Source organism: Epinephelus lanceolatus, chromosome 11 (genome assembly GCF_041903045.1).
Source record: "Epinephelus lanceolatus isolate andai-2023 chromosome 11, ASM4190304v1, whole genome shotgun sequence".
In the NCBI taxonomy this organism is placed as follows: Eukaryota; Metazoa; Chordata; class Actinopteri; order Perciformes; family Serranidae; genus Epinephelus; species Epinephelus lanceolatus.
The window spans coordinates 26,678,319-26,700,499 of record NC_135744.1 but is presented as its reverse complement, the minus strand read 5'-3'; the positions used below and the strand labels follow the sequence as shown (position 1 = coordinate 26,700,499).

The window sequence follows — 22,181 nt, the reverse complement described above, 5'->3', positions numbered from 1 at the left end:
AAGGACATTTATTTAGCTTTTTGTCTCATAAAATTTATTTTATTTTATTTTATTTTTAATTATGACATGGCTTTTTCAGGCCACATTTGAAAAAAAAAAATCAGAACACAGCAAACAAAATTAAGCTGACAATATTTCCAGTGACCACCTGTAAATGCTCTTCTGAGTGTGCTTTCTTATATAGTAGAGACGAGCCTGTCACATAATTTGCAGCAGCAGCAACAGACTTGCAAAACTGGTTTACAACCAGTATGATGCAGTAAAAAACAACAAACCAGGGCATCATTTTGAAATGAATAGCCTGGTCTTAGCTTTCAGTGTAGTGTTCATATGTCTGTAGTTGCCACCTTTACAGTTTTATGAAACTGGGGCAAAAATCTCTTGGTTTGCCCCTTAACATATTGCAAAACATTATGGTTCTTACATTTGGCTGCCTGATCTCCCTTATATGGACACCAGCTGCAGAGGTGCCTGTTCATTTCTATTTTGCAATCCCACATAATTACAGCTTTACCTGGTGAGCTGTAGCCAATCATCTACAAAAGAGGAGTATTTACTTTCCACCTCAGTTTATGACAGAATGGATCATTTCTATTTATAAACTGACTCACATAAGAGTACTCCTTTTTTTGTTGTGTACTTTAAATCTACCAATAGAAAATGAAGAGCCTATGTGTAAACAAGTGTTGATATGCAGACACTTTGCCCCCCCCCCTCCCTGGTTCATTGATGTCGCGCCTGTCATTAATAAACAATATGAGAGAGGAGATATGCTGGTTGGCTGGGTTACACTCCTAAAGCACAGGTAACAATATTAAGTTCTTACAAAGTAGGACAAAATCTGAACATTCCCTGCCTGGAGTATGCAAATCACACATTGGGCAAATTGTAGTTATGGGCCCTTGGTGAGTGGTGACAGAGATTGGTTAGGTGAAGCTGCAGCTTTTTCCACTCATATGGTCCAATATCTTCCACCGAGAGAGACCAATTACTACAGGGAAACAAATGTTAATGAGGTACTTGACATTTAACTCCATAGCACTGCCTCTTCGCCCCCTGCTGCTGAGTGGAATTACTGTCAGCTCTGCAGGACAGACTGGCAGCCCTGTAGAGGATCGCTACGGCATGAGACAAATAATTCTTCTGTCTGAGAAAACTCACACCTTGACACAAACTCAGCCACTTACCTTGCAGACGTAGTTCTGGATATATGTTATCCAGTGTGTATTTGGTGTAGGATTTTCTTTTTCAAGGTTGATGCTGTAAGACCTTGAAACACCTGTGAATCACTGTGTGTTTAGAGTCTTAATATTGTTATATTGTATAAAAAATAAAAGTAAAATAATAAAAGAAAATGTTTGCCAAGGGAAACCTAATATGTTCACTGTAAAAGCATGTGAAACAGAAACTCCTATGGTTGACCTTTATTTTGAATTCTAACATTCAATTGTGAACTTGTTATAAATACTGATTACTAATTTTTAGTTGTTCCTGTCATAAAGCAAACCCAATGGACCTTAAATTCATTTACTTTGTAAATATATATCCAAGTATGACACACTTTGTATGTGTCTTAGAATTAATTACAAATAGGAAAATCAATTAAAGTCATGGAAAACAACCTATTCTCTTGAGAGCTTCCTCATTATAGTCTATATATATATACACCTTTTCATGTTGTTGTCAGGCGTGTGAGATTTTCATTTATATTAATGCACTATTTGCTATTTGAATCTTATCCCTATAAAGGCTCTTTTAAAAAACTGTATTTAATGCTCCATCCCACAACACGCGCTCCTCTATCATCTCAGGTGAGCGAATGATAGAGACTCTAGAGATGAAGGTCACACCACATGTTGCCTTTAACTGCTGCACGGAGCCCATCCTGGGGGCAGAACCACAGCTAGTTACTGAAGGAGGGAACCTACTGAAGCCTCCCTCCTCATCTTTGTCGTTAATCTCACTTCATTTGTACTGTAAGTTGGTGTGGAGGACCCCGTTGAAGACAAGCGGACTTTCCTTCCAGGAGCCCGGCAGTTGCTGTTGGTGTTGTGGTGAGTGATGCTGTGATTATTATGTTTGGATAAATCTTGGAAAATGTCAATTTTTGGTTCAGATTCTTCAAAACTGCTTATATTATATCCAAGTATATATCTCTACATGTATGTGCTGATATTGGTGGCATATGTCACAAGTATGATTTGCATTACAAATAATTTGTATTAATATGATTGACAAATTAATTTCACACTCACAGACACTGGCACAATAAACAAAGAGGGTCTTCTGTAGTTGACTAATGTTGCTTTTCATTCACTTCTAAGAGTAATGTAAGATTGATCTCTTGCATCAGTATTTGGCAGCACCTGAGCAACATAATAGCAGCAGATTAAAAGCATTATTATAACTCCCTACATTTGCAGTTTATGATAAACCATTCTGAAAGAGCAACAAGTCAGTGTTAGGTGTATTTACATTCTCAGCTAGCGGATGCCCTCCCCTGGGGATGCTGCTCTGCCTCCCCTCCCTCCCCACCCTCCTCCTTTGAGACCCTCCCTGTGCCACTTGCAGCTGAGACCCAGGGAGCAGAATTAACAAGCAAATTGAAACAGACTCTACCCATGACACACCTTCAGTGAACTGCCATGTGATGTGTTGCTGTGTTTGCACTTTAGAAGTGAAAGCATGTTTGTATTTTATTTTTTTACGCCACTTTCTTTATCAGTGTTGCATACTGTTATTTCTTGTGTGATAACTCAACATTTTATGGTTTGCTCCAGGTTGGTTGACTTTGGTGGGAAGGGGACAGGATGTCTAACAACATGGCGAAGATCGCAGATGCTCGAAAGACGGTAGAACAACTGAAACTGGAGGTCAACATAGAGAGGATGATGGTGAGTCGGCATATTATAGACGTACACGCAGCCAATAATAATAGCAACAGATCCTGAGTTTTAATATGGAGTGTTGGTGACTGAACTTTTCTGTGTCTCAGAAGAGATTTACGCTTGTGTATAGTTAGATTAACATCTAATTTTAAACTTGAACATGCCTAATATCAATCAATTTCCAACAGGTAGATCATCATTTACCAAATCAATCACCATTTGTTGAGCAATCCGACCCTTTCAATAAAAAAAAAATAAAAAATAGACTCCTTTTCCATAAATTACATCAAATTTCACTTTTGATTGATGCAGGAAGGATGCCGTTCTTCGGGTGTTTTAATCAATGGTAAAAAATAAATAAGAAATAACTCACACACACACAATCACAATATCTTCATACAGATATCCAAAGCAGCAGCTGACCTGATGGCTTACTGTGAAGCTCACGCCAAAGAGGACCCCCTGGTGACACCAGTGCCTTCCTCAGAGAACCCGTTTCGAGAGAAGAAACTATTTTGTGTAATTCTGTAACAGCCTACACATCTACACTTCCAGCTTTTTAATTTGTGAATTAAATTTCAGCTTACATAACAAACACAGTGAGGAATTCAGTTTTGTAATTGAGGTGACCAACTTTACCTGAGGAATGACGATCATGTGAATGTGATAATGACGGCAATAAAGATTTATTGAAAGCGGGTGCAAAGTTCATTGAAACCAGAAGGCCCTGCAGCTGCCTCTCCTTCTGCACACAGATTGTATCTGAGCTTATATATTAACTAAATTGTATGACTAACTTCTCATTTTGGCATCACTGTTTTAGACTAATTTAAGGTAATAAAAGCAAAAAATAAATGACAGATTTGTTGTTCACAGTTTGCTGTGCTTCTAAGTATATTTGCTCTACATTATGAAATATGATATTAATATTATAATATTAACACGTCAACGGTATGTGTATCTAGTATCTGAATAAACAACATGATCTTTAGTTGGGTATTGTTCATCTGCCTGAATGTCACAGCTGTATCCCAGGAGGATGTCCCTACCTTGGTCACAGAAACCAATGCAAATGATGGGTGGGGCTTTGTGATGATGTCAACACAGGTTACTGGTGCAGACGACAGGTGTGCACAGTTTACACAGACCAGAGTGCTCTCAGTCTAACAGCTGCCAAGATTCACAGATTTACAGAGTCTCTCCTGAGCCTTTGGGAATCAGCAGCAGAGAATAAGGTATGTACTTTCTGTTAGCTATCTTTTATAAGTGTGATAGGAAAGACTCATTTTCAAATGTAGTATGTGTCAAGGCTGTTCTGCAACAGCTTACAGTGTGCTTTTGATGAGCTGAGCTATATAGAGATGATCTTGATCATTTTTCTTTTTCTCTACAATCTTACAATCAGTTGGGATCATCTGTGTGAGAGTGTGTTAAGTGTGAATGAAGGAAGAAATGTGCAGAATCATTGTGTGTAGTCTCACCTGGTAAAACAGGGCTAGTCAAGAAAAACTCGTCTAACAGAACAACAGCAAAAAGCCCTCATGCGCCACCTTAAGAGGGACCATGCTACAATAGTGTGTTTTGTTTTTAAGTCACATGAACAGTGGTAAAATTATATTGACAGCACACTGCTTAGTATTTCATATTTCATCAGGAACACTTAAGTGAGTGCAGATTGCTTTGGTCAGTTTTAAAAACCTTAGGTGGCCAACATGTTCACTCACTAAACAGCCCTGTTTGATTTGAATTCCTGTTTTGCAAGACAAATGAGCGGCTCTCATCTGGCACAAAGGGCATTTTCTACAGACCTACCCAATCAGATAAAATGCAGTATAGTACCAAGTTATCAATGACTCCTCATTTCCACTGTATAGTAGATCTTTGCCGACACTGCATCTCAGGATTTAGTGAGAATAATATGACATGAAACTTACAGTACTAGTATGAGACAAGGCTGCTATTGTGGCTCAAAAGAACAGCGTATTAATTAGTACATCAAGTATTGTTTGTACATTGTGATTATGAATTGGTTATGTAACTGTATTTTATATGCAAGCAATCTACCATCCATCATTGTGGGTATCTTGTTGTCAGCTGCTCTTTTTAGTCCTTTTACAGCTAATGACACTGTATTGCTTGTCATTATTATGTGGCTCAAAACGCCATAAAATAATGCAACAAGCTTGGACTTTAACCCCGTGCTCCACGAGGAAACAAAAAAAGTGCCAGTACTCCCCTTATTCACATGTTGGTGTGTGTAAGGTTAGCTTGCTGCTCCTGGCCTGCATTTAGTAACATAGGATTTGACTTTCGGAGCACTGTAATGTCATTTTCTGACTCTGTTTGTATTGTTTTTGTAATTTCTTTTTGAAATGTTACGTTACTTCGATATGGAAGTGTAATGTATTCACTTGAGGGAAAAAAAAAGTTCTGTTTGTCTGAATTAACAGGATTATCTCAAAATTCTCAGAAAAGTTTTCATGGAAAAAAATCTGCAAATTTTTCTGAATTAACCAGATTTTTATTAACACGAAAAACATTTAATTCAGAATTCTAAGATAATAATCTCATTATTTCAGAAAAACTGGGCATATATTTTATTTTATGAAGTGAGTGCATTACGCTTCTGTATGTAGATTAGCCACGGACAGAGAAAAGCAATTTCTTTTTTCTATGGCGGAGGAATGACCACGCTACTCTCCCTCTGACTGGCTCGTACTTGTTGCCTTACTTGGTTGGATTGGTTAGGTTTAGGCATTGCTAGGGTTCAGGTAAGATAATAAGGGTAAGCCAATCAGAGGCAGAGTAAGACAGAGTAGGGGTGGTCATGCTTTCGCAATATGAGTAAAAAGAACTTGTGAACATGCACAGGTGAGTCACCTAGTGCCCTCAGTGCCCCCTGGGTTATGCAGTTTATTTAGGGCCATTTTCAATTGCCTAGATAATCTCATACTGAGAGGGCAGGAGAGAGCAGTGGTAGCTTGTAAGAAGTGCCGGTGTGCATAAACAAGTCACGGTAGGGGAGACCAGGGACAGTTGTAACACTTTTAGCAATTTTCCCAATTAATCAGAAACCGTTTACACTGGAACAGCCAGTTTGCTATATTAAAAACTTTAAGGTGTCAACTACAGAAACAATGTATGAAAGATTTTAAGAATTATTTTCAGGTTGCAAAATTCATATAAAGACAGTGACTCCAATGTTACAACCGTCCCAGTGTACAGGGACAGTTGTAACACATGCCAGGGGCGGTTGTAACATGCCTACAAGGCTACATAATTAAGAAATAAATAATTAATCAACAATATTCAAAAGGGTAAATATTTATTAGCATTTATGTTATTGGTATTGTTAATTAGTTAAAATTAAGATAATGGTTACCTCTTTCATATTACATTTAAAAAAAATTCAGTCAAATTGTAAAGCAAGAAATGTCTTTATTTGATATAACATGCTTATGGCTACCAACATGGCTTGTGAAGGCATTCACACTACCGGCTGCAAGGCGACAGGCTACAATTCATTGTCAATAGAAGCAGGTGACATGGAGCTATGCTTCTGACGCCTGACACTTGTCGCTGCATGTGTACAAATAAGCCAGCCTAAGCTAGTAATAAGCTAATAAGCTGGCCTCAACTTTATTCTGTGCTTCAATGACACGATGAAGCATCAACCAATCACATTTCACCATTCCCGTTTGGCTAGCTGTGGTGATGTTATTTAGTTAGCTGATGTTATGCTAGCCAACGTTAGCTTTTGTGCATCAGAAAGTGTAAACACCCCATGACACAGGGACAGTTTTAACAAGGCGTTACAACTGTCCCTGTGTCACCAGCCATGTTTCTCCCTCATGCTATAGAGCTTGACTGCTAACTTGACACATGTTAGCCATTTCTATTTTTAGCTTACAAAACAGTGAATTCAGTAACAACTGTTTGAATTCTTAGATATTTGATCTCATGACAGTATCCAAAAAATACATCTGATAAAAAAAATCAAAATTTTACCTCAAAAACACACTTCTGTAGATAAATTCCTCTGAGTGCTGCAGATTTGGCTCCGTTTTTGCAGGCAAGAAGACAATCTAACTGAGCATGTGCAGAGTGAGTATCATCACACTAGCTTGTTTCTGATTGGAGGAATTTGAGGTGTTACAACCGTCCTGTGTTACAACTGTACATGTTCTCCCCTACACCAAAGACTGTGTCAGTACTGTGTACCGTTGAGTACCGGCCCATGTCAAACACAGCCTTAACTTACAGGTTAAGCCAGTTCAAAGCAATACAAACGTTGAGCTAAAATCAGTGTTCGAATTGAGGGGGGATGCCATCCCCTTTGTTAGAAAATTGACCAAAAAACATCCCCCTTGTTAATCTAGAATCTGTGTGTGCAGGCACGGACGTAATTTGAAGGGGGGACACAGGGGACATGTCCCCCGCACTTCCCATATCTGTGCCCGCTGTCCCCCGCACTTTTTACAGCCATTACAACCGTTCAATTCATTTTTAACATGTGGTAACGTGTTTTTCCGAACCGTCTTTAAATGCACCATGAGGAGGCTACGCCAGGCGGCAGACGCACGCTGTCATGTTGTTATCAATCGCACACAGATGAGAGGTGTGGCCCTGGGCAGTAGTTCTGTGTTAACTATGTTCAGCAAAGCAGCTAGCAAGAAGCAAAAAACCTTGCACCGTTTCTTCCAAACAAACCGTGTAAGTTGAGTAATGCTGTTGCATGTAGATAATGTTAGCTAAATGATGACTAATTAATAGATGCCAATATATCAAGTTAAGATAGTTAACAAGAATACTAATGTTATTGTTACCTATGTTACATCGCTTGCTAGCTAGTTTCATGCTAGGAAAAACCCACTCCTCCTTAATAAGAACTTGTGCTCACTATTGCTTTGCACATATTTTTTAATCTTTATTGCCACAATATAAAGAGCAGGGTCAGGGAGGAGACAGTGGACCAGAGACCAGCAAGGATGATCATGCAGGGTCTTCACAGGAGAGATTATAACTGGCTGAGAGAAAATATCTAGAGCACAAAAGTGACGGTGTATTTATGAATTTTGCTTTGCACATTTATTATCTATATTAATGCAATAGATAGAAGAGGGACAGGGAGAAACCAGGCAGGTATCAGGACAGGGATCTGACAGCAGCACCAATTATCAGCCCAAGGCTTCACAGGTAAGGAGAAATTATAACTGGCTAAGGAAATGTCTATAGGATAAGAGTGACTCTAAGATTAATTTTCACAGCTATTTCAGAACTACTCATATTTATAGTCTAAAATGTTTTTTGTCTGTACTGCAATAGCAATACTACTGCATTATTTGTGTTTTTTTAAAGGCAGCAGGTATAGGTCATGCCATTTTTCTTTATCTTGATTAATTTTGCACATCTGTGCTGTCATATTTGATTATGTGTGCACGCAAAAAAATCAAAGCTACATTGCATCCCCCTTATTAAAAATTAACAATTCGACCACTGAGTATAGTACCAAGTTATCATAGTTATTATAGTTAAGTTATTATAGTAGATCTTTGCTGACACTGCATCTCAGGATTTAGTGAGAATAATATGACATGAAACTTACAGTACTAGTATGAGACAAGGCTGTTATTGTGGCTCAAAAGAACAAAGTATTTATAGTTCATCAAGTATTGTTTGTACATTGTGATCATGAATTGGTTATGTAACTGTATTTTATATGCAAGCAATCTACCATCCATCATTGTGGGTATCTTGTTGTCAGCTGCTCTTTTTAGTCCTTTTACAGCTAATGACACTGTATTGCTTGTCATCATTATGTGGCTCAAAACGCCATAAAATAATGCGACAAGCTTGGACTTTAACCCCGTGCTCCACGAGGAAACAAAAAAAGTGCTAGTATTCCCCTTATTCACATGTTGGTGTGTGTAAGGTTAGCTTGCTGCTCCTGGCCTGCATTTAGTAACATAGGATTTGACTTACGGAGCACTGTAATGTCATTTTCTGACTCTGTTCGTATTCTTTTTGTAATTTCTTTTTGAAATGTTACGTTACCTCAATATGGAAGTGTAATGTATTCACTTGAGGAAAAAAAAAGTTCTGTTTGTCTGAATTAACAGGATTATCTCAAAATTCTCAGAAAAGTTTTCATGGAAAAAAATCTGCAAATTTTTCTGAATTAACCAGATTATTTTTATTAACATGAAAAACATTTAATTCAGAATTCTGAGATAATAATCTCATTATTTCAGAAAAACTGGGCATATATTTTATTTTATGAAGTGAGTGCATTGCGCTTCTGTATGTAGATTAGCCACGGACAGAGAAAAGCAATTTCTTTTTTCTATGGCGGAGGAATGACCACGCTACTCTCCCTCTGACTGGCTCGTACTTGTTGCCTTACTTGGTTGGATTGGTTAGGTTTAGGCATTGCTAGGGTTCAGGTAAGATAGTAAGGGTAAGCCAATCAGAGGCAGAGTAAGACAGAGTAGGGGTGGTCATGCTTTCGCAATATGAGTAGGAAAAACTTGTGAACATGCACAGGTGAGAGTCACCTAGTGCCCTAAGTGCCCCCTGGGTTATGCAGTTTATCTAGGGCCATTTTCAATTGCCTAGATAACCTCATACTGAGAGGGCCGAAGAGAGCAGTGGTAGCTTGTAAGAAGTGCCAGTGTGCATAAACAAGTCACGGTACACCAAAGACTGTGTTGGTACTGTGTACCGTTGAGTACTGGCCATGTCAAACACAGCCTTAACTTACAGGTTAAGCCAGTTTAAAGCAATACAAACGTTGAGCTAAAATAATACATTGTGTTTGTCAGATGTGTCTTACTGCTTACTGAAGCAGATGTCTTATGTTTTTTTAGGCCTAACAATGGCCAACTTCGGAGGACATGCCATTCCTGGCTCTTTCTTCCTGCTCTTTGGCTTATGGCTCACAGTGAAATACATCCTTCAGCACCACTGGAGGACAAGTCAGCCTAAAGGAAGACGGTTTATCCCGCCTTTCTTTAGAAAGATGGCCTACGTGGAGGGAGGATTACAAATCTTTGCTTCATTTGTTGGTCAGTATTCCTCTCACTCATCAGCACAATCAAAACTCCCTAAACCTGTTCTTGACTCATCTCATTTGTCTGATGTTGTTCTGCAGGTATTATGGTTGAACAGTTTGTGGTGGATGGGCCGCATGCCCACCTCTACGACACAAAGAGCAACTCATGGGTCAAGCTGATGAACTGGCAGCACGGCACAATGTATCTGTTCTTTGGGATCTCAGGAATAGCACTGATCGCTACTACTGCATCCAAACTGGTGCCAACTGGTGCTGACCGCCTTGCTCTCTCCTTGGCTCTTTTTGTCGAAGGTAAGCTAGGTCTTAGCTCTACGCTTTCCGTTCATGTCACAAATATGCCCCTCTGATGTGTATTTGTTTTTTGTTTGACTCTCCTGTATCATCCAGGGTTTCTGTTCTACTACCATGTGCACAGTCGGCCCCCTCTGGACGCTCACATTCACACTCTGTTGCTTTTTCCTGTGTTCATGGGATCAGCCAGCATCATGTTGGAGGTGTTCATAAAAGACAACATTATCTTGGAACTGTTTGGCGCATGCATGTTCATCCTGCAGGGCTCGTGGTTCTACGAGGTGATTAGCAAAAAGAGACACTGAGATAACACTGTCAGTTTGTAAATACCCATTCATTTAAAAGGACGCTTTGCTTAACATCACAGGCAGCTGGCTCCATCATCACCCTATTTGTCATTTCAGATTGGATTTGTACTTTACCCACCAAGTGGACCGGAGTGGGACCTGCAACAACATGGCAACATCATGTTCGTCACAATGTGCTTCTGCTGGCATTTGGCTGTGGCCCTGCTCTTAGTCACCTGCGCCTCCTCTGTGGTTGGGTTGTAAGTATCCTATCCTCTAGCTATGCAAGTTTTAGAGCGAAAAGTGTCAAGAGCAAGTGAACAACAGCATGTTAAGCCATTACTGGAGTGAAGCATTAACATGAGCTTGTCTGTCTGGCAATGTAGAGACAATCACCTAAAAGAAAAGATGGAATGAGCTACACTTGTTGCCTTTATCATATGTTCGTTGAAGTCCTTTAGGGTGCTGCCAGCCAGGAGCAAAAGTCCTTTGACTTCACATAAAGGGGTGAGATCTTTGAATGTAGGCGAGTATATGCACCGTGTTGACCTCTTTCCTGAGGCAACGGAACCTATTTGATAGTTTTATTAATTTACAAGAGAGTATGCAACTACATGAACAAATAGAGACACTGATAAATAAATGAGTCTATAGTGTATACTTCCCAAAACATTTGGGAACCTCTAGCCTCGGTCTCCTAAGTGCTTTCCTGCCTTCTTGTACTGAATATTTAAAGATGAGAATTCTGATCTAATCATGATTTCTTCAGTGGCGTTAGAAACTTTTAGTTATAGCTTTCTTTGAACAGGAAATACAACGTCTTGACTTTTATTCTGATCTCTCAACCTGCTCTTTAAATACTCTGAAGTATTTTTTAGTCAACACGGGTGTGTTTACATTCAACATTTCAACTCACTGTACCCCTGAGGCCTGCTAAACATGTTAAATGTTTACTAGGCCTTACAGATATTTGCAAAGCCGTTGCGTGCTTAACTGCTTTTTACAGGCCTCGGCAGTCAGCAGAAATGCTTATTAAATTACCCTTGTACTGTACATTATGGTGATTCCGTGTACAAACGCTGGTACATCATGAGCACACATGATTAAAGACGGCTCTGCGGCAATAGTGGTCAAAGTTGAGGACTTGGTTTGGGTCTTCTGAGTACATCTTTTGGGAATTTAGCTGCTTGTAGAAACACTTGAAATGAACATATCAACATTATTAGTTAGCTCTGCTGGGACAGTTCTTGTTAAGATCTGTAATCTTTATGTAATTCATGACATATGCCTTTTTTTTTGTTCCAACAGCACAGTGAAGCGACTCTCTGGACGGGGACGGGACATAGAGATTGGAATGCGAAATACATCCTCCAAAGCGAGCACCCAGAAAGCTTTGCTTGAAGAGTCGGATGAAGAGTGAATGCATGTGCATGTTCTTTTCAAATTTTACTTCACTTTGATTTCATTTTCTGTGTTGATGGTCTGTGAGACCAAGTCTGTGGTTTTGTAAAAAGTACTTTAGATTTTTTTGTAAAAAAAATTGAAAAAAATTGAGAAAAAAATAAAACACAAATCTGTTTAAATATGATCTGTTGTTATGGTTTCTTGAAGTATTTTACAAACAGAAAAGTACAAGTTACATGAACTGTAATCTGATAAGAGAACAAATAATGTATTAAAACACAAATCAACAAGTCAAAACATTCAAAGAAATCAGACTTAAGCCCCACTCACTTCATATTGGCTAATTCTGCATTACATCAAACATTTAAAGACGTGACAGAGAAATTATCTTTTTTAATGTCATATAGCAATTTGAATTTGCATTTTAATATGAATGAATGAGTTGTGATTTGAAATTATAGGAGGTTAGGTGAAATATCAACTAGGTACTGGTGGTTTGAAAGTGTGCAAACTCATGAACGAAAAAGTAAACCAGAACTTCTATGGAAAAAATGCAACCTGCTGGAGTATGGCTGTAGCTGTCAACAGCCTGGTAAGCTGTTTTATATCTTAGCTATGATAATGTGGGGAGTATAATTCAAGAGATGGAATGTAGTTCAGCAATAATGACAGTTTTCAACATACTGATAATAGCGGTAACTCTGCAGAGATCAATACCCTTCAGTAGAGAAAGTGTTAATCTGAACAACCTCATAGCATTTGCAGAGAACGATCATGTTTCTGGCTTATGTGGGTATCATCCAAATTAGGAAGAATAAAGGCATGTTACACTCGGTAATAATGTGTCTTGTGAGAGAACAAACAAAAGATCCTGAAAAAGCTTGAGAACTACAAGCACTCCAACAAACACATACAGGCACGTATATATTATACAGTGGACCTACGATTCATTGCTGACTGAGGAGATAGGATCACTGTTGAGGTGCAGGTGGGGGATCGGGGGCACATTTGGGTGAAGGTGCTGTCGTGACTACGACTGTGGAGACAGATTTCGGGGAGCTTGTTGCTATGTGCTGCTGGAGCTGCTGTGCCTGGACCGTCTGGATGCGAACCTAAAGGGAGAAAGACAGTCAGCCTCCAGATGCTCTGTGTTTATTCAAGTTGACCATAAAGCAGCATAAACATTTTTTGATTGAACAGGTGTTATAAATTCATAATCCTCTTATCTTGGCAATATTTTCACAGTGGAATGTAAGCTAACCTGCGTGGCCTGTCCTTGCTGCTGAAGCTGCTGGAACTGCTGTGCTGTGACAAAGCTGACCGGTTTGTTCCCCGCGATCAGCTTCGTGCCAGCAGGCATGGTGGTCAGGATGATGTTCCTACCCAGACTGCTGATACTGCTCAGATAAGAGAGGGAAAAAAATAAACATGTTAATCTACCAGCCCAACTTAGAGCTGTAGAAAAGGAACCAATAAAGAAAAATAGATACTATATCAATAAATAAATGTATTTAAAAGTCAAGTGTGTAGGATTTGGGATAATATATTGGCAGAAATGGAACATAGGGAAGTATTTTCTTTAGTGAAACTCACCTGAAAATAAAATAATTGTTGTGTTTTCTCTACCTTGTAATGAGCCGTTTGTATCTATATACAGAGCAGGTCCTTGTATACAGAGATCACTATGTTGCACTGCCATGTTTCTACAGTAGCCGAGAACAGACAAACCAAACACTGGCTCTAGATAGGGGCATTCGCGTTTTCATTTTGGCCACAGCAGTTAGCAGCCTCTCTGTGACGAGAGTGTCGGAAAAATGCAAGTGTTTTAAAAGTATGTTTTGGATAGGAAGAGACCTCTGCGGATAATTTAGTTCCCAGGAAAATCCTCCTAAACGTGCGGATCTTAAGTTATCAAACAAAAAAGGTGAACACACAATATCTGTCTCCGACTTGCCAGACAGCATTAGAAAAACACTAATTTGTAACAAGAAACTGCTACTCTGTGTTTTTACCAGTTTAAATCACCTGGTCTGTTTGTTTTGGAGAGGAAGAGACCTCTGTGGATAATTCGGCTCCCGGTAAAAACCTTCTGAACAATGAACACTCAATAACGTTTCAGCTTGTTGCAGTCTGCAATCCTCACTACTAGATGCCACTAAATCCCCCTAAATCTTACACACTGGACCTTTAAGACGCTCCAAAATGTATACTTAAAAACATAAGTGGTCCCAAAGTAGAGCCTGGAATTTCACAGCACATTAAAATAAAATATATAGTGGAAATCACTAAATAATGCAGTCTTTACAACTAATTTTACAATATGAGTTTGAATTGATCTTTACAATCAAATTCTTTATCTATTCTGTCTGGAAAAAGTTTGAACAAGAGAAACAGTCTAAGTAAAAAAAAAAAATATATATATATATATATATATATATATATATATAAAATAAGCAACCGTGCAGATGATGAGACTTACTTTGTGTTTAGACTTCCTTTAACAATCGGTGTGGTCACGACACTCTTGCTCTTCAGTGGTTGGTTGAGGACAGAGAGGGGCACAGTTATCCGTGCAGGTAACTTTCCCTGTAGTGTTGCCAAAAAACAGAGGATTGTTTCTCATGACTTTTATGTTTGAGGGAAGCTTCTTGAATAAATAGTAAAAAGGGATCAATACACACATCAACAGTCATTCAAGTTAAAACAAAGTCCTCATTGATGGATTCTGATTCTCTCTGGAGGAAACTATGCAAATCAATAAATGAACTATTCTGAGGTATTTAGGAGGAAGCACCCAGTAGTTTTAAGTCAAAGTTCCCATTTAAACCCAACAGTTTGAATTTAGATACCTAAATTTAGATCAGATCTATATTCAGCTTGCAGCTCACACCTGACATCCAATTGCAAATGACCACTTCCCTTTTTTTGGGGGGAAACTGTGACCGTTTGTAAGCAGAAGCTGTATCTATTATCTCACCGCAAATCACATTAAAACATCTGTGTTGTGTTGCATAGTCATGCATCTCTTCACTGTAAGTGCTGGTGCTCTTTATTTCCCACTAACTGACATCCCATGATGTGGGTGAGTGACACAGACAAATATTTGGTTGAACCTGCATAACAATAGAGCACTCAGAGCACCGCCCTTATCAACATCCCTTATCTGATAAGCCTGATATGTTATAATGGTCTGTCATTGTTTTTGTTTGTACAGTTTTATTGTCATTAGCATTAATGTAACAAATGTGTGTTTAGTATTCTGACATAGTGTATGTACATTATCACTTATCAAACTGCTGGCTTTTGTCATCCAGATGTTGGCGGAGCACAAACATAGTGTTCCCACCTATACAATCTATGGTTCCCACAGGTGCCAACACAGTGAAACAGTGACACCTAGAGGCCATGCTGGTTATTACATGTACATCCAGAGAGGTGCAACTGACTATAATTGAAATTCTTTTGAGCTACACACTATTTTAAGTGGAGCTAAAAATCTTAAGATTAAAATATGAAACATTAAGATGTACTTCAGCTGTAATTATATTAAATTATATACCTCATGTGATGGAAAAGATGGACAAAACTAAGGGTGTAAATCACAAGTTTCACCACAATATGATGCACCTATTTTTTTTGGACAATGATACCATGTTTGCTGGTATCAGAAAGTCTGCCACGATACAGTTTTGATTTGATTAAATTGAAGGGCCTGTGATTAATGTCAGTAAATGTCCTCATTATCTTTTTTTGGCTGCTTACTATTATCTGCCTGGTGCTATGTCGCTAGGACTGTTTGAATGTTTAGGAAGGAGGTTGGAGGATGGAAATGGTTATGAAGAAGTGCCATAGAAATTCCAAAGTAAAGACGTTTCTTAAAGATGGTGACATGTATCAATATTCTGATACACTGATCCAGATTGTTGTATCGTTGCACCCCTGGTCAAAACTACACAAAAAACTCTTGCAATGTCTTTAAAATGTGTGCAGAAACAAAATAATTATCTTACTGTTTGTGTTGTGACGACTGTAGCAGGGACCTGCCGCACAGTGGCTGTAGCTGTTCCTAACGTCAGAGGTGAGCACGAGACTCCAGGCGCCACTGTGATCCCCTTGGCACCAGCCACAACGCTGGCAGCCATGGTGACTACATTAGCACACGTAGACGCTGTGAGTGGTTTCCCGCCAGTGGTGGTTGTCATTGTGATGGTCTGGCCCTGTTTCTGTGGAATAACGCCGAGGCCTGGCATTATCCGAATGGTGGTGCCGCTCTTGTCAGGGGAGGTCACGCTGGAGAAGGTCCTTGTTTTTTGGTCAGCTACAGTGACAGCCAAAGTGGGCATCAGGCGTATGGCTGTGTCTCCTGCAGCCTTCAGCAAAGTGGAGGTAACAGGGCCTGCTTTAGTGGTCTGCACTTCTCCTGTGCAGGATGTAGCACTGGAGGCAGAGGAAGGTGAAGAGTGTGGCGGTGTCACATGGAGAGTGGCTGATATGCTCTTACTGCCTGAGGCAGCAGTGCCCAAAAAGTCAGGGGTGAGTTTGACGGTTGCGACGGGGGATTTGGCGAGAGTTGCCATCATGTCTGGGGTGATCCGCAGCACTGTTTGTCCTTTAGCGTCAGTAGTTATGGAGGACGGTGGAAGACGTAGGACATCTTTACCCTGGATGCGCAAGTTTGTAGCCGTTATTGGAATTCCTGCTCCTCCTGCAGTCTTCATTCCCAACTGGCCTGTGATAGACACCTTTAAAAAAAAAACAACAACAAACCAACAGATTAGTGATGCACGGATTGTCTCTAACATCATCTGAATCTGTGTGTATGAATATTCATCCACCTGCCACCCACCTGAATTCATTATTTTCTCCAATAAAGAGACCTGCACCCACATGGACATTTCACTCCCCCTCACTCAGTCCCTGCAGGCTATGTTGCTTTTTATATTATGAACTGTATTGATGTATGTTCTCTGTAACTACTTACTTTAATGATTAGAGATGCTGCTTTAAGTAACTGTAAATGTTTCCATGCACACAGTGATGTCACTGCAACACATATTGTGGGACATTTAGGCAGCAAAACTAAATAGTTATTTTTTTGCAGTTACAGTACAAAGGAAACAGAACTAAACTTTTAAAATTAAACAGCTACTTAATACTGCACCCATTTGCTATTAATCACAATGTTAATTTTTATATCCGACCCGAACAATCCATGGATTAACTGTGGTGCTGGCGAATATAACTGCAATCCGTGCATCACTGCTATAGATAAATCTTGTCACCATTAATGTGGCAAATTACATTGATTACTTTTTTAATAAATATTGTTTGTTACATTCAGCTCCATAAACTGTAGACTTAATCTGTTAAAACCAGAAAAATCCTACAGGAGAGTCTCCCAAGTGCTGGAGATTGTGTGGAAGCCAGGATGCAAATCTCTGTCATATATTTTCAGAGTGCCCTGTAATAAGACAATTTTGTGCTGAGATGCATTGAAAAATTAACAGATCCCTTAAGAATGTCTGGTCTCCTAACCACTTAAAAAATAATGTACTGGAATGTCTCCTAGTTTGATAATGCATACCTTTATTATATATTATATATATACTGTATTCTTTATTTTTGGTAATTGGATGTCTCCTTGCAATTAACCCTTTAATAAATAAAACAAAACTGAAAAATCCAAATGGGAAAAAGACTGAACTAAACTGAACTGGGAGACTCATTGCTGCACTTGTACTCCTGAGCATTCAGTTTTATGCTCTAACTGGTCATTTAACTTTGGCAAAATGGCAACTGTTCATAAAAGCCTAGCTGGCAAATATCCCAGTTGAAACAAACTGGTTCACCTGTTTGATGTTCGGGCCGGTGACTCCTTGCAGCACAGCAGGGGAGGCAGGGTTGTTAGCAGGACTACCAGGTGATCCAGCCTGAGGTTTGGCCACAGCTACAGCAGAAACAGACAGGGTGGTCGGCACCTGGACTGGACTACTAGCAGACTGACTCCTCAGAGGCACAGACACCACCGCCTATTGATAAACACAATAAACAGACAGAATTAATCATGCATTTGCAATATACTAAACAACAAACACGGCTCTTTATCTGGTTACCTGTGAAATGCCCTTGGCTGCCATTGACACCGGCATCCTGATCTGATGAGGGCTCTGATGCACCAGTGTGGCCTGCTGACTTCCTGCTGAAGATCCCAGACCGGGCTGAGCAGAAACAACTCGTACCTGCGGGAGTGAGCCTGCCGCCAGGTGGCTTACTATCCGAGCCGTGTGTTGGGATGTGACTGGCTGTGAAACTGGTGGACAAGCCTGACTGGTGGGTAAGATGGTTCCCAGCTGGGGCAACGTGGGAGGAGACACGAGAAGAACTCTGGTAGAGCAAGAAGGGACAAGAGAGGAGAAGTATTTCAAATTACACGGATGAATGTATTGTACAATGTCAATAAGAAAAAAACTTTGCATCACACTGACCCTGGGCTGGTTTTGATTGTTTCCGGGACTCCAGTCTTTGTCGGCGTGGAGGCTGTGCAGGGTAAGGGTGACTTTGGGGTCCCAGGTGTGTTTGTGGTGGGTGTTGTAGGGGTTGGTGACATGGGATTGGAGCCTATATCCTGTCCTGCATCCAGACATCCAGGGGTTTTACCGCCTCCGTCTTTACTTCCAGACTTCTAAAACATACACAGGGCTTAGGATTCATCAGCAGCACCTTCACTGTTGTTAATAAACAACACCTTAAACTTCCAAGCATGAAAACAATAGCTTCCACTACACTAGCACAACTTCAACAGAGTTTTTAATACAGTAAATAAACTAAATAGAAGTAGTGTATGTTTTACATTGTGTGCAGCAAGGTGTGGTGTTTCCTGCAGTAAACTCACAGGCTTGGATGCAGGTTTAGGTTTCTGTTGGAGAGCTTTTCTTGCTTTTGCTGCAGCAGCTTGAGCCTGATGGATCCTCTCTGGATGGGAGACAGACCAAACATGAGAATAACCCTCTTCAGCATCACAGTGATCTTAAAGACTGCGTGCCTGTCATATGAGACACTTTGCTACTCTAAACATGAGGGCAATCATAGTATAGTCAAGAGGGGACGGAGATGATAGAAGGATCAAGGATGAAGTAATAAAAGGTTGAAAATGTTCAAATTCATAGTGGTTTTAAAAAAGCACAATCTATCAGAATTCTGTGTCAAGCAGAAGTTAATCTATTATTCAAACAATAGTAGATAATCAAACTTGACACATGACTCCTTATCAGCTGCCTCTGCTCAAAAATGACAGGATTAGAGATCTTTACACTTTTGAATAAACTACAAAAGGTGGACAGTTTAACCCTAAAATCAAGCACGTGGTTTCTTACCAAACTCTTCTTGACTGCGACTGCGGTGCAGGTAAATCCAGAGCTTGCGGCCGATGTCATACTTCACGCAGGGGTCTTTCTCATAGTGAAGTCTATCCAGAGCCCCACTGACAACTGTGTTCACCTAAATGGCAAAGACAGAAATAACTTAAAGGTTGCAGCAGGCCAATGTAAGGTACATACAAGTCACTCTGATAGAGGAAGAAGAAAAACCTGTGCACTGGTCACATCTGGAGCAAGGAACTGTGAGTCTTTCAACAGTTCACAGATCTCTGCCCTTGTTCCTTCACCATTGGGTAACCTGGCTGCTGCATCCCGCACTGCAGTAGAAAGAGGGCAGAAGTCAGAATTGTGTGATTTCTTTGCACACACCATCAAACACTGATTGCCCACAGCCTGATAATGGAGTTAGATTTAAACAGAAGGCCTTACCCAGAGAGAGAATGGTGACATATGGTGGACGGTCTGAGCGGAGCAGTGTGTGCTCCCTGGCTTTGTTGAGTGACATCTCCTTATCGAACACCCCTTTAACAGGCCCCACCACAGATTCAAAGCCATGCATCCTAAAGGTGAAGGCTTTGTGTGGCTGGTTGTATCGCTGCTGTTCCTAATAACACAAACAAAAAGGGCGTCAGCTTACAGAGTTCATGTCCAGGCAAAATACTATACATAAAAAAGATTCCAGCAGCACAAACAAACCTGGATTTGAAACACTTGTCTCTCATCTCCAGTGCTGGGCCGCACCACATAATCAGTTGAGCTGCATAATTAGAGATATAACACTGTAAAACAACTTCATTATGTAAATGTAAGGCTACATATAATTATTATCTTTTCAGAACATGTTTGCAATGCTTTTTGAATCGCTGAATCTTACACTCTCGGTGTGGGAGAAGTCATCTCGAGCATGTCTTCATTTTCTGTCTGTGGAAGACAAATAAGCTTGTTTACATTTAGCATAGCACAGTATAAACTGCAGGGTGAGTGCTGAAACTGTATTTGTAGTATAATAATGGTTCTACCTTGATAACTAAATCTTTGGAGTCCAGCCACAGCTGGCAGAGTGCACTGAGGTCCTTCTCTGTATCCTGAGTGGGGCCTAAAATAAATGATTGACTTTAATCCTCAAGTATACAATCAGACTGAATACAAAGCATCAGCCGGGGATTTCAATATCTGATCTCTCTTACCGATCCACCTCCACTGCTGAGATTCATCAGAAAACTCCACAAATGGAGAAAAGCCACTGGGGAGTGCCATCATGCCATCTGATTAACAAACAAAGCACACATGAGAAACAAAGGGTGAAAGATAAAGCCTGACCATTTCAGTGTGAGTGACCGCTGCTACATACCTTTAGTCTCTCCTGCAAGAAACTGCACGGCTTGAAGAACCAAGTCAGACCAACATGGGACGGATGAAAACCACATGTTGAGGGAGCTGGCTGGAGAAGACTGCCACATCTGAACTTTCTCCTCCAACTGAGAGATCGCAATGTAGGCATTATAATGTGAAGTCAGAAATTAGATCACTTTTATAATCTGTATGTGGGAGTGAGTACATACCATTGAAGTGCTGGTGAAGCTCTCTGCCCTTAAGATGCTCTCCAGCAAGCTGAAGAAACTGACAGCTATTTCCTCAACTGGAGCCGGGCTGCTCTGAGACTCCTCTACAATTCTGCAATAATGATGGTTCTGTACATTAGTCTTGCATGGTGGTATCACAGTGAATATAGTATATGTACACACACAGTTCTCAAACTTTAAACACCAGTGTGGCAGTAGACTCACTCTTCCTTGATGTTGGGCAGTGGAGTAGACGGTGTGTCCGGCAGGGAGTTGATGATACTCGCTGGTGGTGCTGATGGGGTGTCTGAAGGTGCAAGAATTTCACAGGGATCCTCAGATTCCACTTTTATTGGTCTCATTTTTTTCTTCCGTCTCTCATCTTTGATCTTCTTCTTAGGCAGAGACAGCTCAAAGAGCGCTGCGGGGAAAAAGTAAAGAAATACATTAACTGTGTGTCATAAAATCAACAACAGACTTTGACGTAAGATTTTTTTATTTTTATTTTACTTACGCACGGTCCCCTTACGCCCAATATTCGCTCTTGAAAGTATGTCTCCAAGATGGATATCAGAGGTCATCAAGTCCGGATGGTCCTGAGTGAATCAACCATTAATGACATACTGTTCCAATCAGGACTCATCTGTTTTCTCATCTCCTGACAATACTTACTGGTTGTCGCTTCCTCTTCTCCCGATGGTTTTGCAGCATGGATTTCAAGTCCCGCTCCCCTAGTTCTATTTTTTCTGTGAAGAAATAAAATGTCTTTCAAACATTACATTCACTGTGCTTTAACATTTGACAAACATCATCTTAATATTGCAGAAATCACTGACCAGTAGTCTTCATGTCTTGGGTGGAGAGGCTGGGAAGAACTCGGAGTGAGACAGTGGGTGTCGGAGAGGAAGGTGATTGTGGTGCCGGTGTCCATAATGATATGTCTACAAGCATATGCAATAACACTCTAATTGGTGTTTCCATGCTTCTTAGTAAAGAATGCGTTAGAAATAAAAGGCATTGTTTTTGGCAATGACACTAAAGAACAGACTGACCATCATCATCCGATGAAGCATTGCTGTCTCCACACTCAGTTTTGACCTCCTTTAATATGCGGCTCAATCTTCTTCTCACCCTTGGCTCCCGCATTTCAGCGTGAGTCTTGGTTGGTAACTTTCTTTTTGGTGGAAAGTCCAAACCATTGTGAACTGCAAAGTCCAGCAACTCCTACAATACAACAAGAAGACAGATCAAGCCTAACTGCAAAAGGCTAAGTGCCTCATGCTTCAAACATTTATGAGAAT

The 22,181-nt window shown here is 40.2% G+C and overlaps 3 protein-coding genes across 8 annotated transcripts in view; 2 read left to right on the top strand and 1 right to left on the bottom strand.

Moving 5' to 3' along the window:
* Positions 1-1,735: 1,735 nt before the first annotated feature.
* Positions 1,736-3,583, top strand: gng8 (guanine nucleotide binding protein (G protein), gamma 8). 2 transcript variants are annotated; one of them, XM_033651233.2, is made up of 3 exons: positions 1,736-2,054; positions 2,781-2,894; positions 3,291-3,583. In XM_033651233.2, the coding sequence occupies exons 2-3, from the start codon at positions 2,811-2,813 to the stop codon at positions 3,417-3,419; spliced, it is 213 nt and encodes a 70-aa protein (XP_033507124.1). In that variant the 5' UTR covers positions 1,736-2,054; positions 2,781-2,810; the 3' UTR covers positions 3,420-3,583. The 2 variants fall into 2 exon arrangements, with proteins under 2 accessions (XP_033507124.1, XP_033507133.1); XM_033651242.2 differs by lacking the exon at positions 1,736-2,054 and adding an exon at positions 2,463-2,687.
* A 389-nt stretch (positions 3,584-3,972) lies between these two features.
* Positions 3,973-12,126, top strand: tmem45b (transmembrane protein 45B). 2 transcript variants are annotated; one of them, XM_033642844.2, is made up of 6 exons: positions 3,973-4,123; positions 9,755-9,952; positions 10,039-10,251; positions 10,348-10,532; positions 10,656-10,798; positions 11,847-12,126. In XM_033642844.2, the coding sequence occupies exons 2-6, from the start codon at positions 9,763-9,765 to the stop codon at positions 11,956-11,958; spliced, it is 843 nt and encodes a 280-aa protein (XP_033498735.1). In that variant the 5' UTR covers positions 3,973-4,123; positions 9,755-9,762; the 3' UTR covers positions 11,959-12,126. The 2 variants fall into 2 exon arrangements, with proteins under 2 accessions (XP_033498735.1, XP_078028566.1); XM_078172440.1 differs by lacking the exon at positions 3,973-4,123 and adding an exon at positions 7,335-8,084.
* nfrkb (nuclear factor related to kappaB binding protein) overlaps positions 12,114-22,181 on the bottom strand; it is a 22,502-nt gene continuing 12,434 nt past the window's right edge. For 3 of the 4 annotated variants that reach the window (XM_078172436.1, XM_033642822.2, XM_033642814.2), the window contains exons 5-26: positions 21,933-22,104; positions 21,717-21,821; positions 21,553-21,626; positions 21,395-21,476; positions 21,106-21,301; positions 20,881-20,992; positions 20,670-20,796; positions 20,506-20,583; positions 20,338-20,414; positions 20,193-20,239; positions 20,015-20,075; positions 19,748-19,922; positions 19,529-19,635; positions 19,316-19,439; positions 18,835-18,914; positions 18,428-18,624; positions 18,056-18,326; positions 17,792-17,971; positions 15,953-16,684; positions 14,422-14,528; positions 13,204-13,339; positions 12,114-13,054 (exon numbers count right to left, since the gene is read on the bottom strand). In XM_078172436.1, the coding sequence (XP_078028562.1) occupies positions 12,914-13,054; positions 13,204-13,339; positions 14,422-14,528; positions 15,953-16,684; positions 17,792-17,971; positions 18,056-18,326; positions 18,428-18,624; positions 18,835-18,914; positions 19,316-19,439; positions 19,529-19,635; positions 19,748-19,922; positions 20,015-20,075; positions 20,193-20,239; positions 20,338-20,414; positions 20,506-20,583; positions 20,670-20,796; positions 20,881-20,992; positions 21,106-21,301; positions 21,395-21,476; positions 21,553-21,626; positions 21,717-21,821; positions 21,933-22,104 (3,381 nt within the window). In that variant the 3' untranslated portion in view covers positions 12,114-12,913. The remainder of the gene's footprint in view (positions 13,055-13,203; positions 13,340-14,421; positions 14,529-15,952; positions 16,685-17,791; positions 17,972-18,055; positions 18,327-18,427; positions 18,625-18,834; positions 18,915-19,315; positions 19,440-19,528; positions 19,636-19,747; positions 19,923-20,014; positions 20,076-20,192; positions 20,240-20,337; positions 20,415-20,505; positions 20,584-20,669; positions 20,797-20,880; positions 20,993-21,105; positions 21,302-21,394; positions 21,477-21,552; positions 21,627-21,716; positions 21,822-21,932; positions 22,105-22,181) is intronic. The other variant, XM_033642832.2, reaches the window with a different exon arrangement.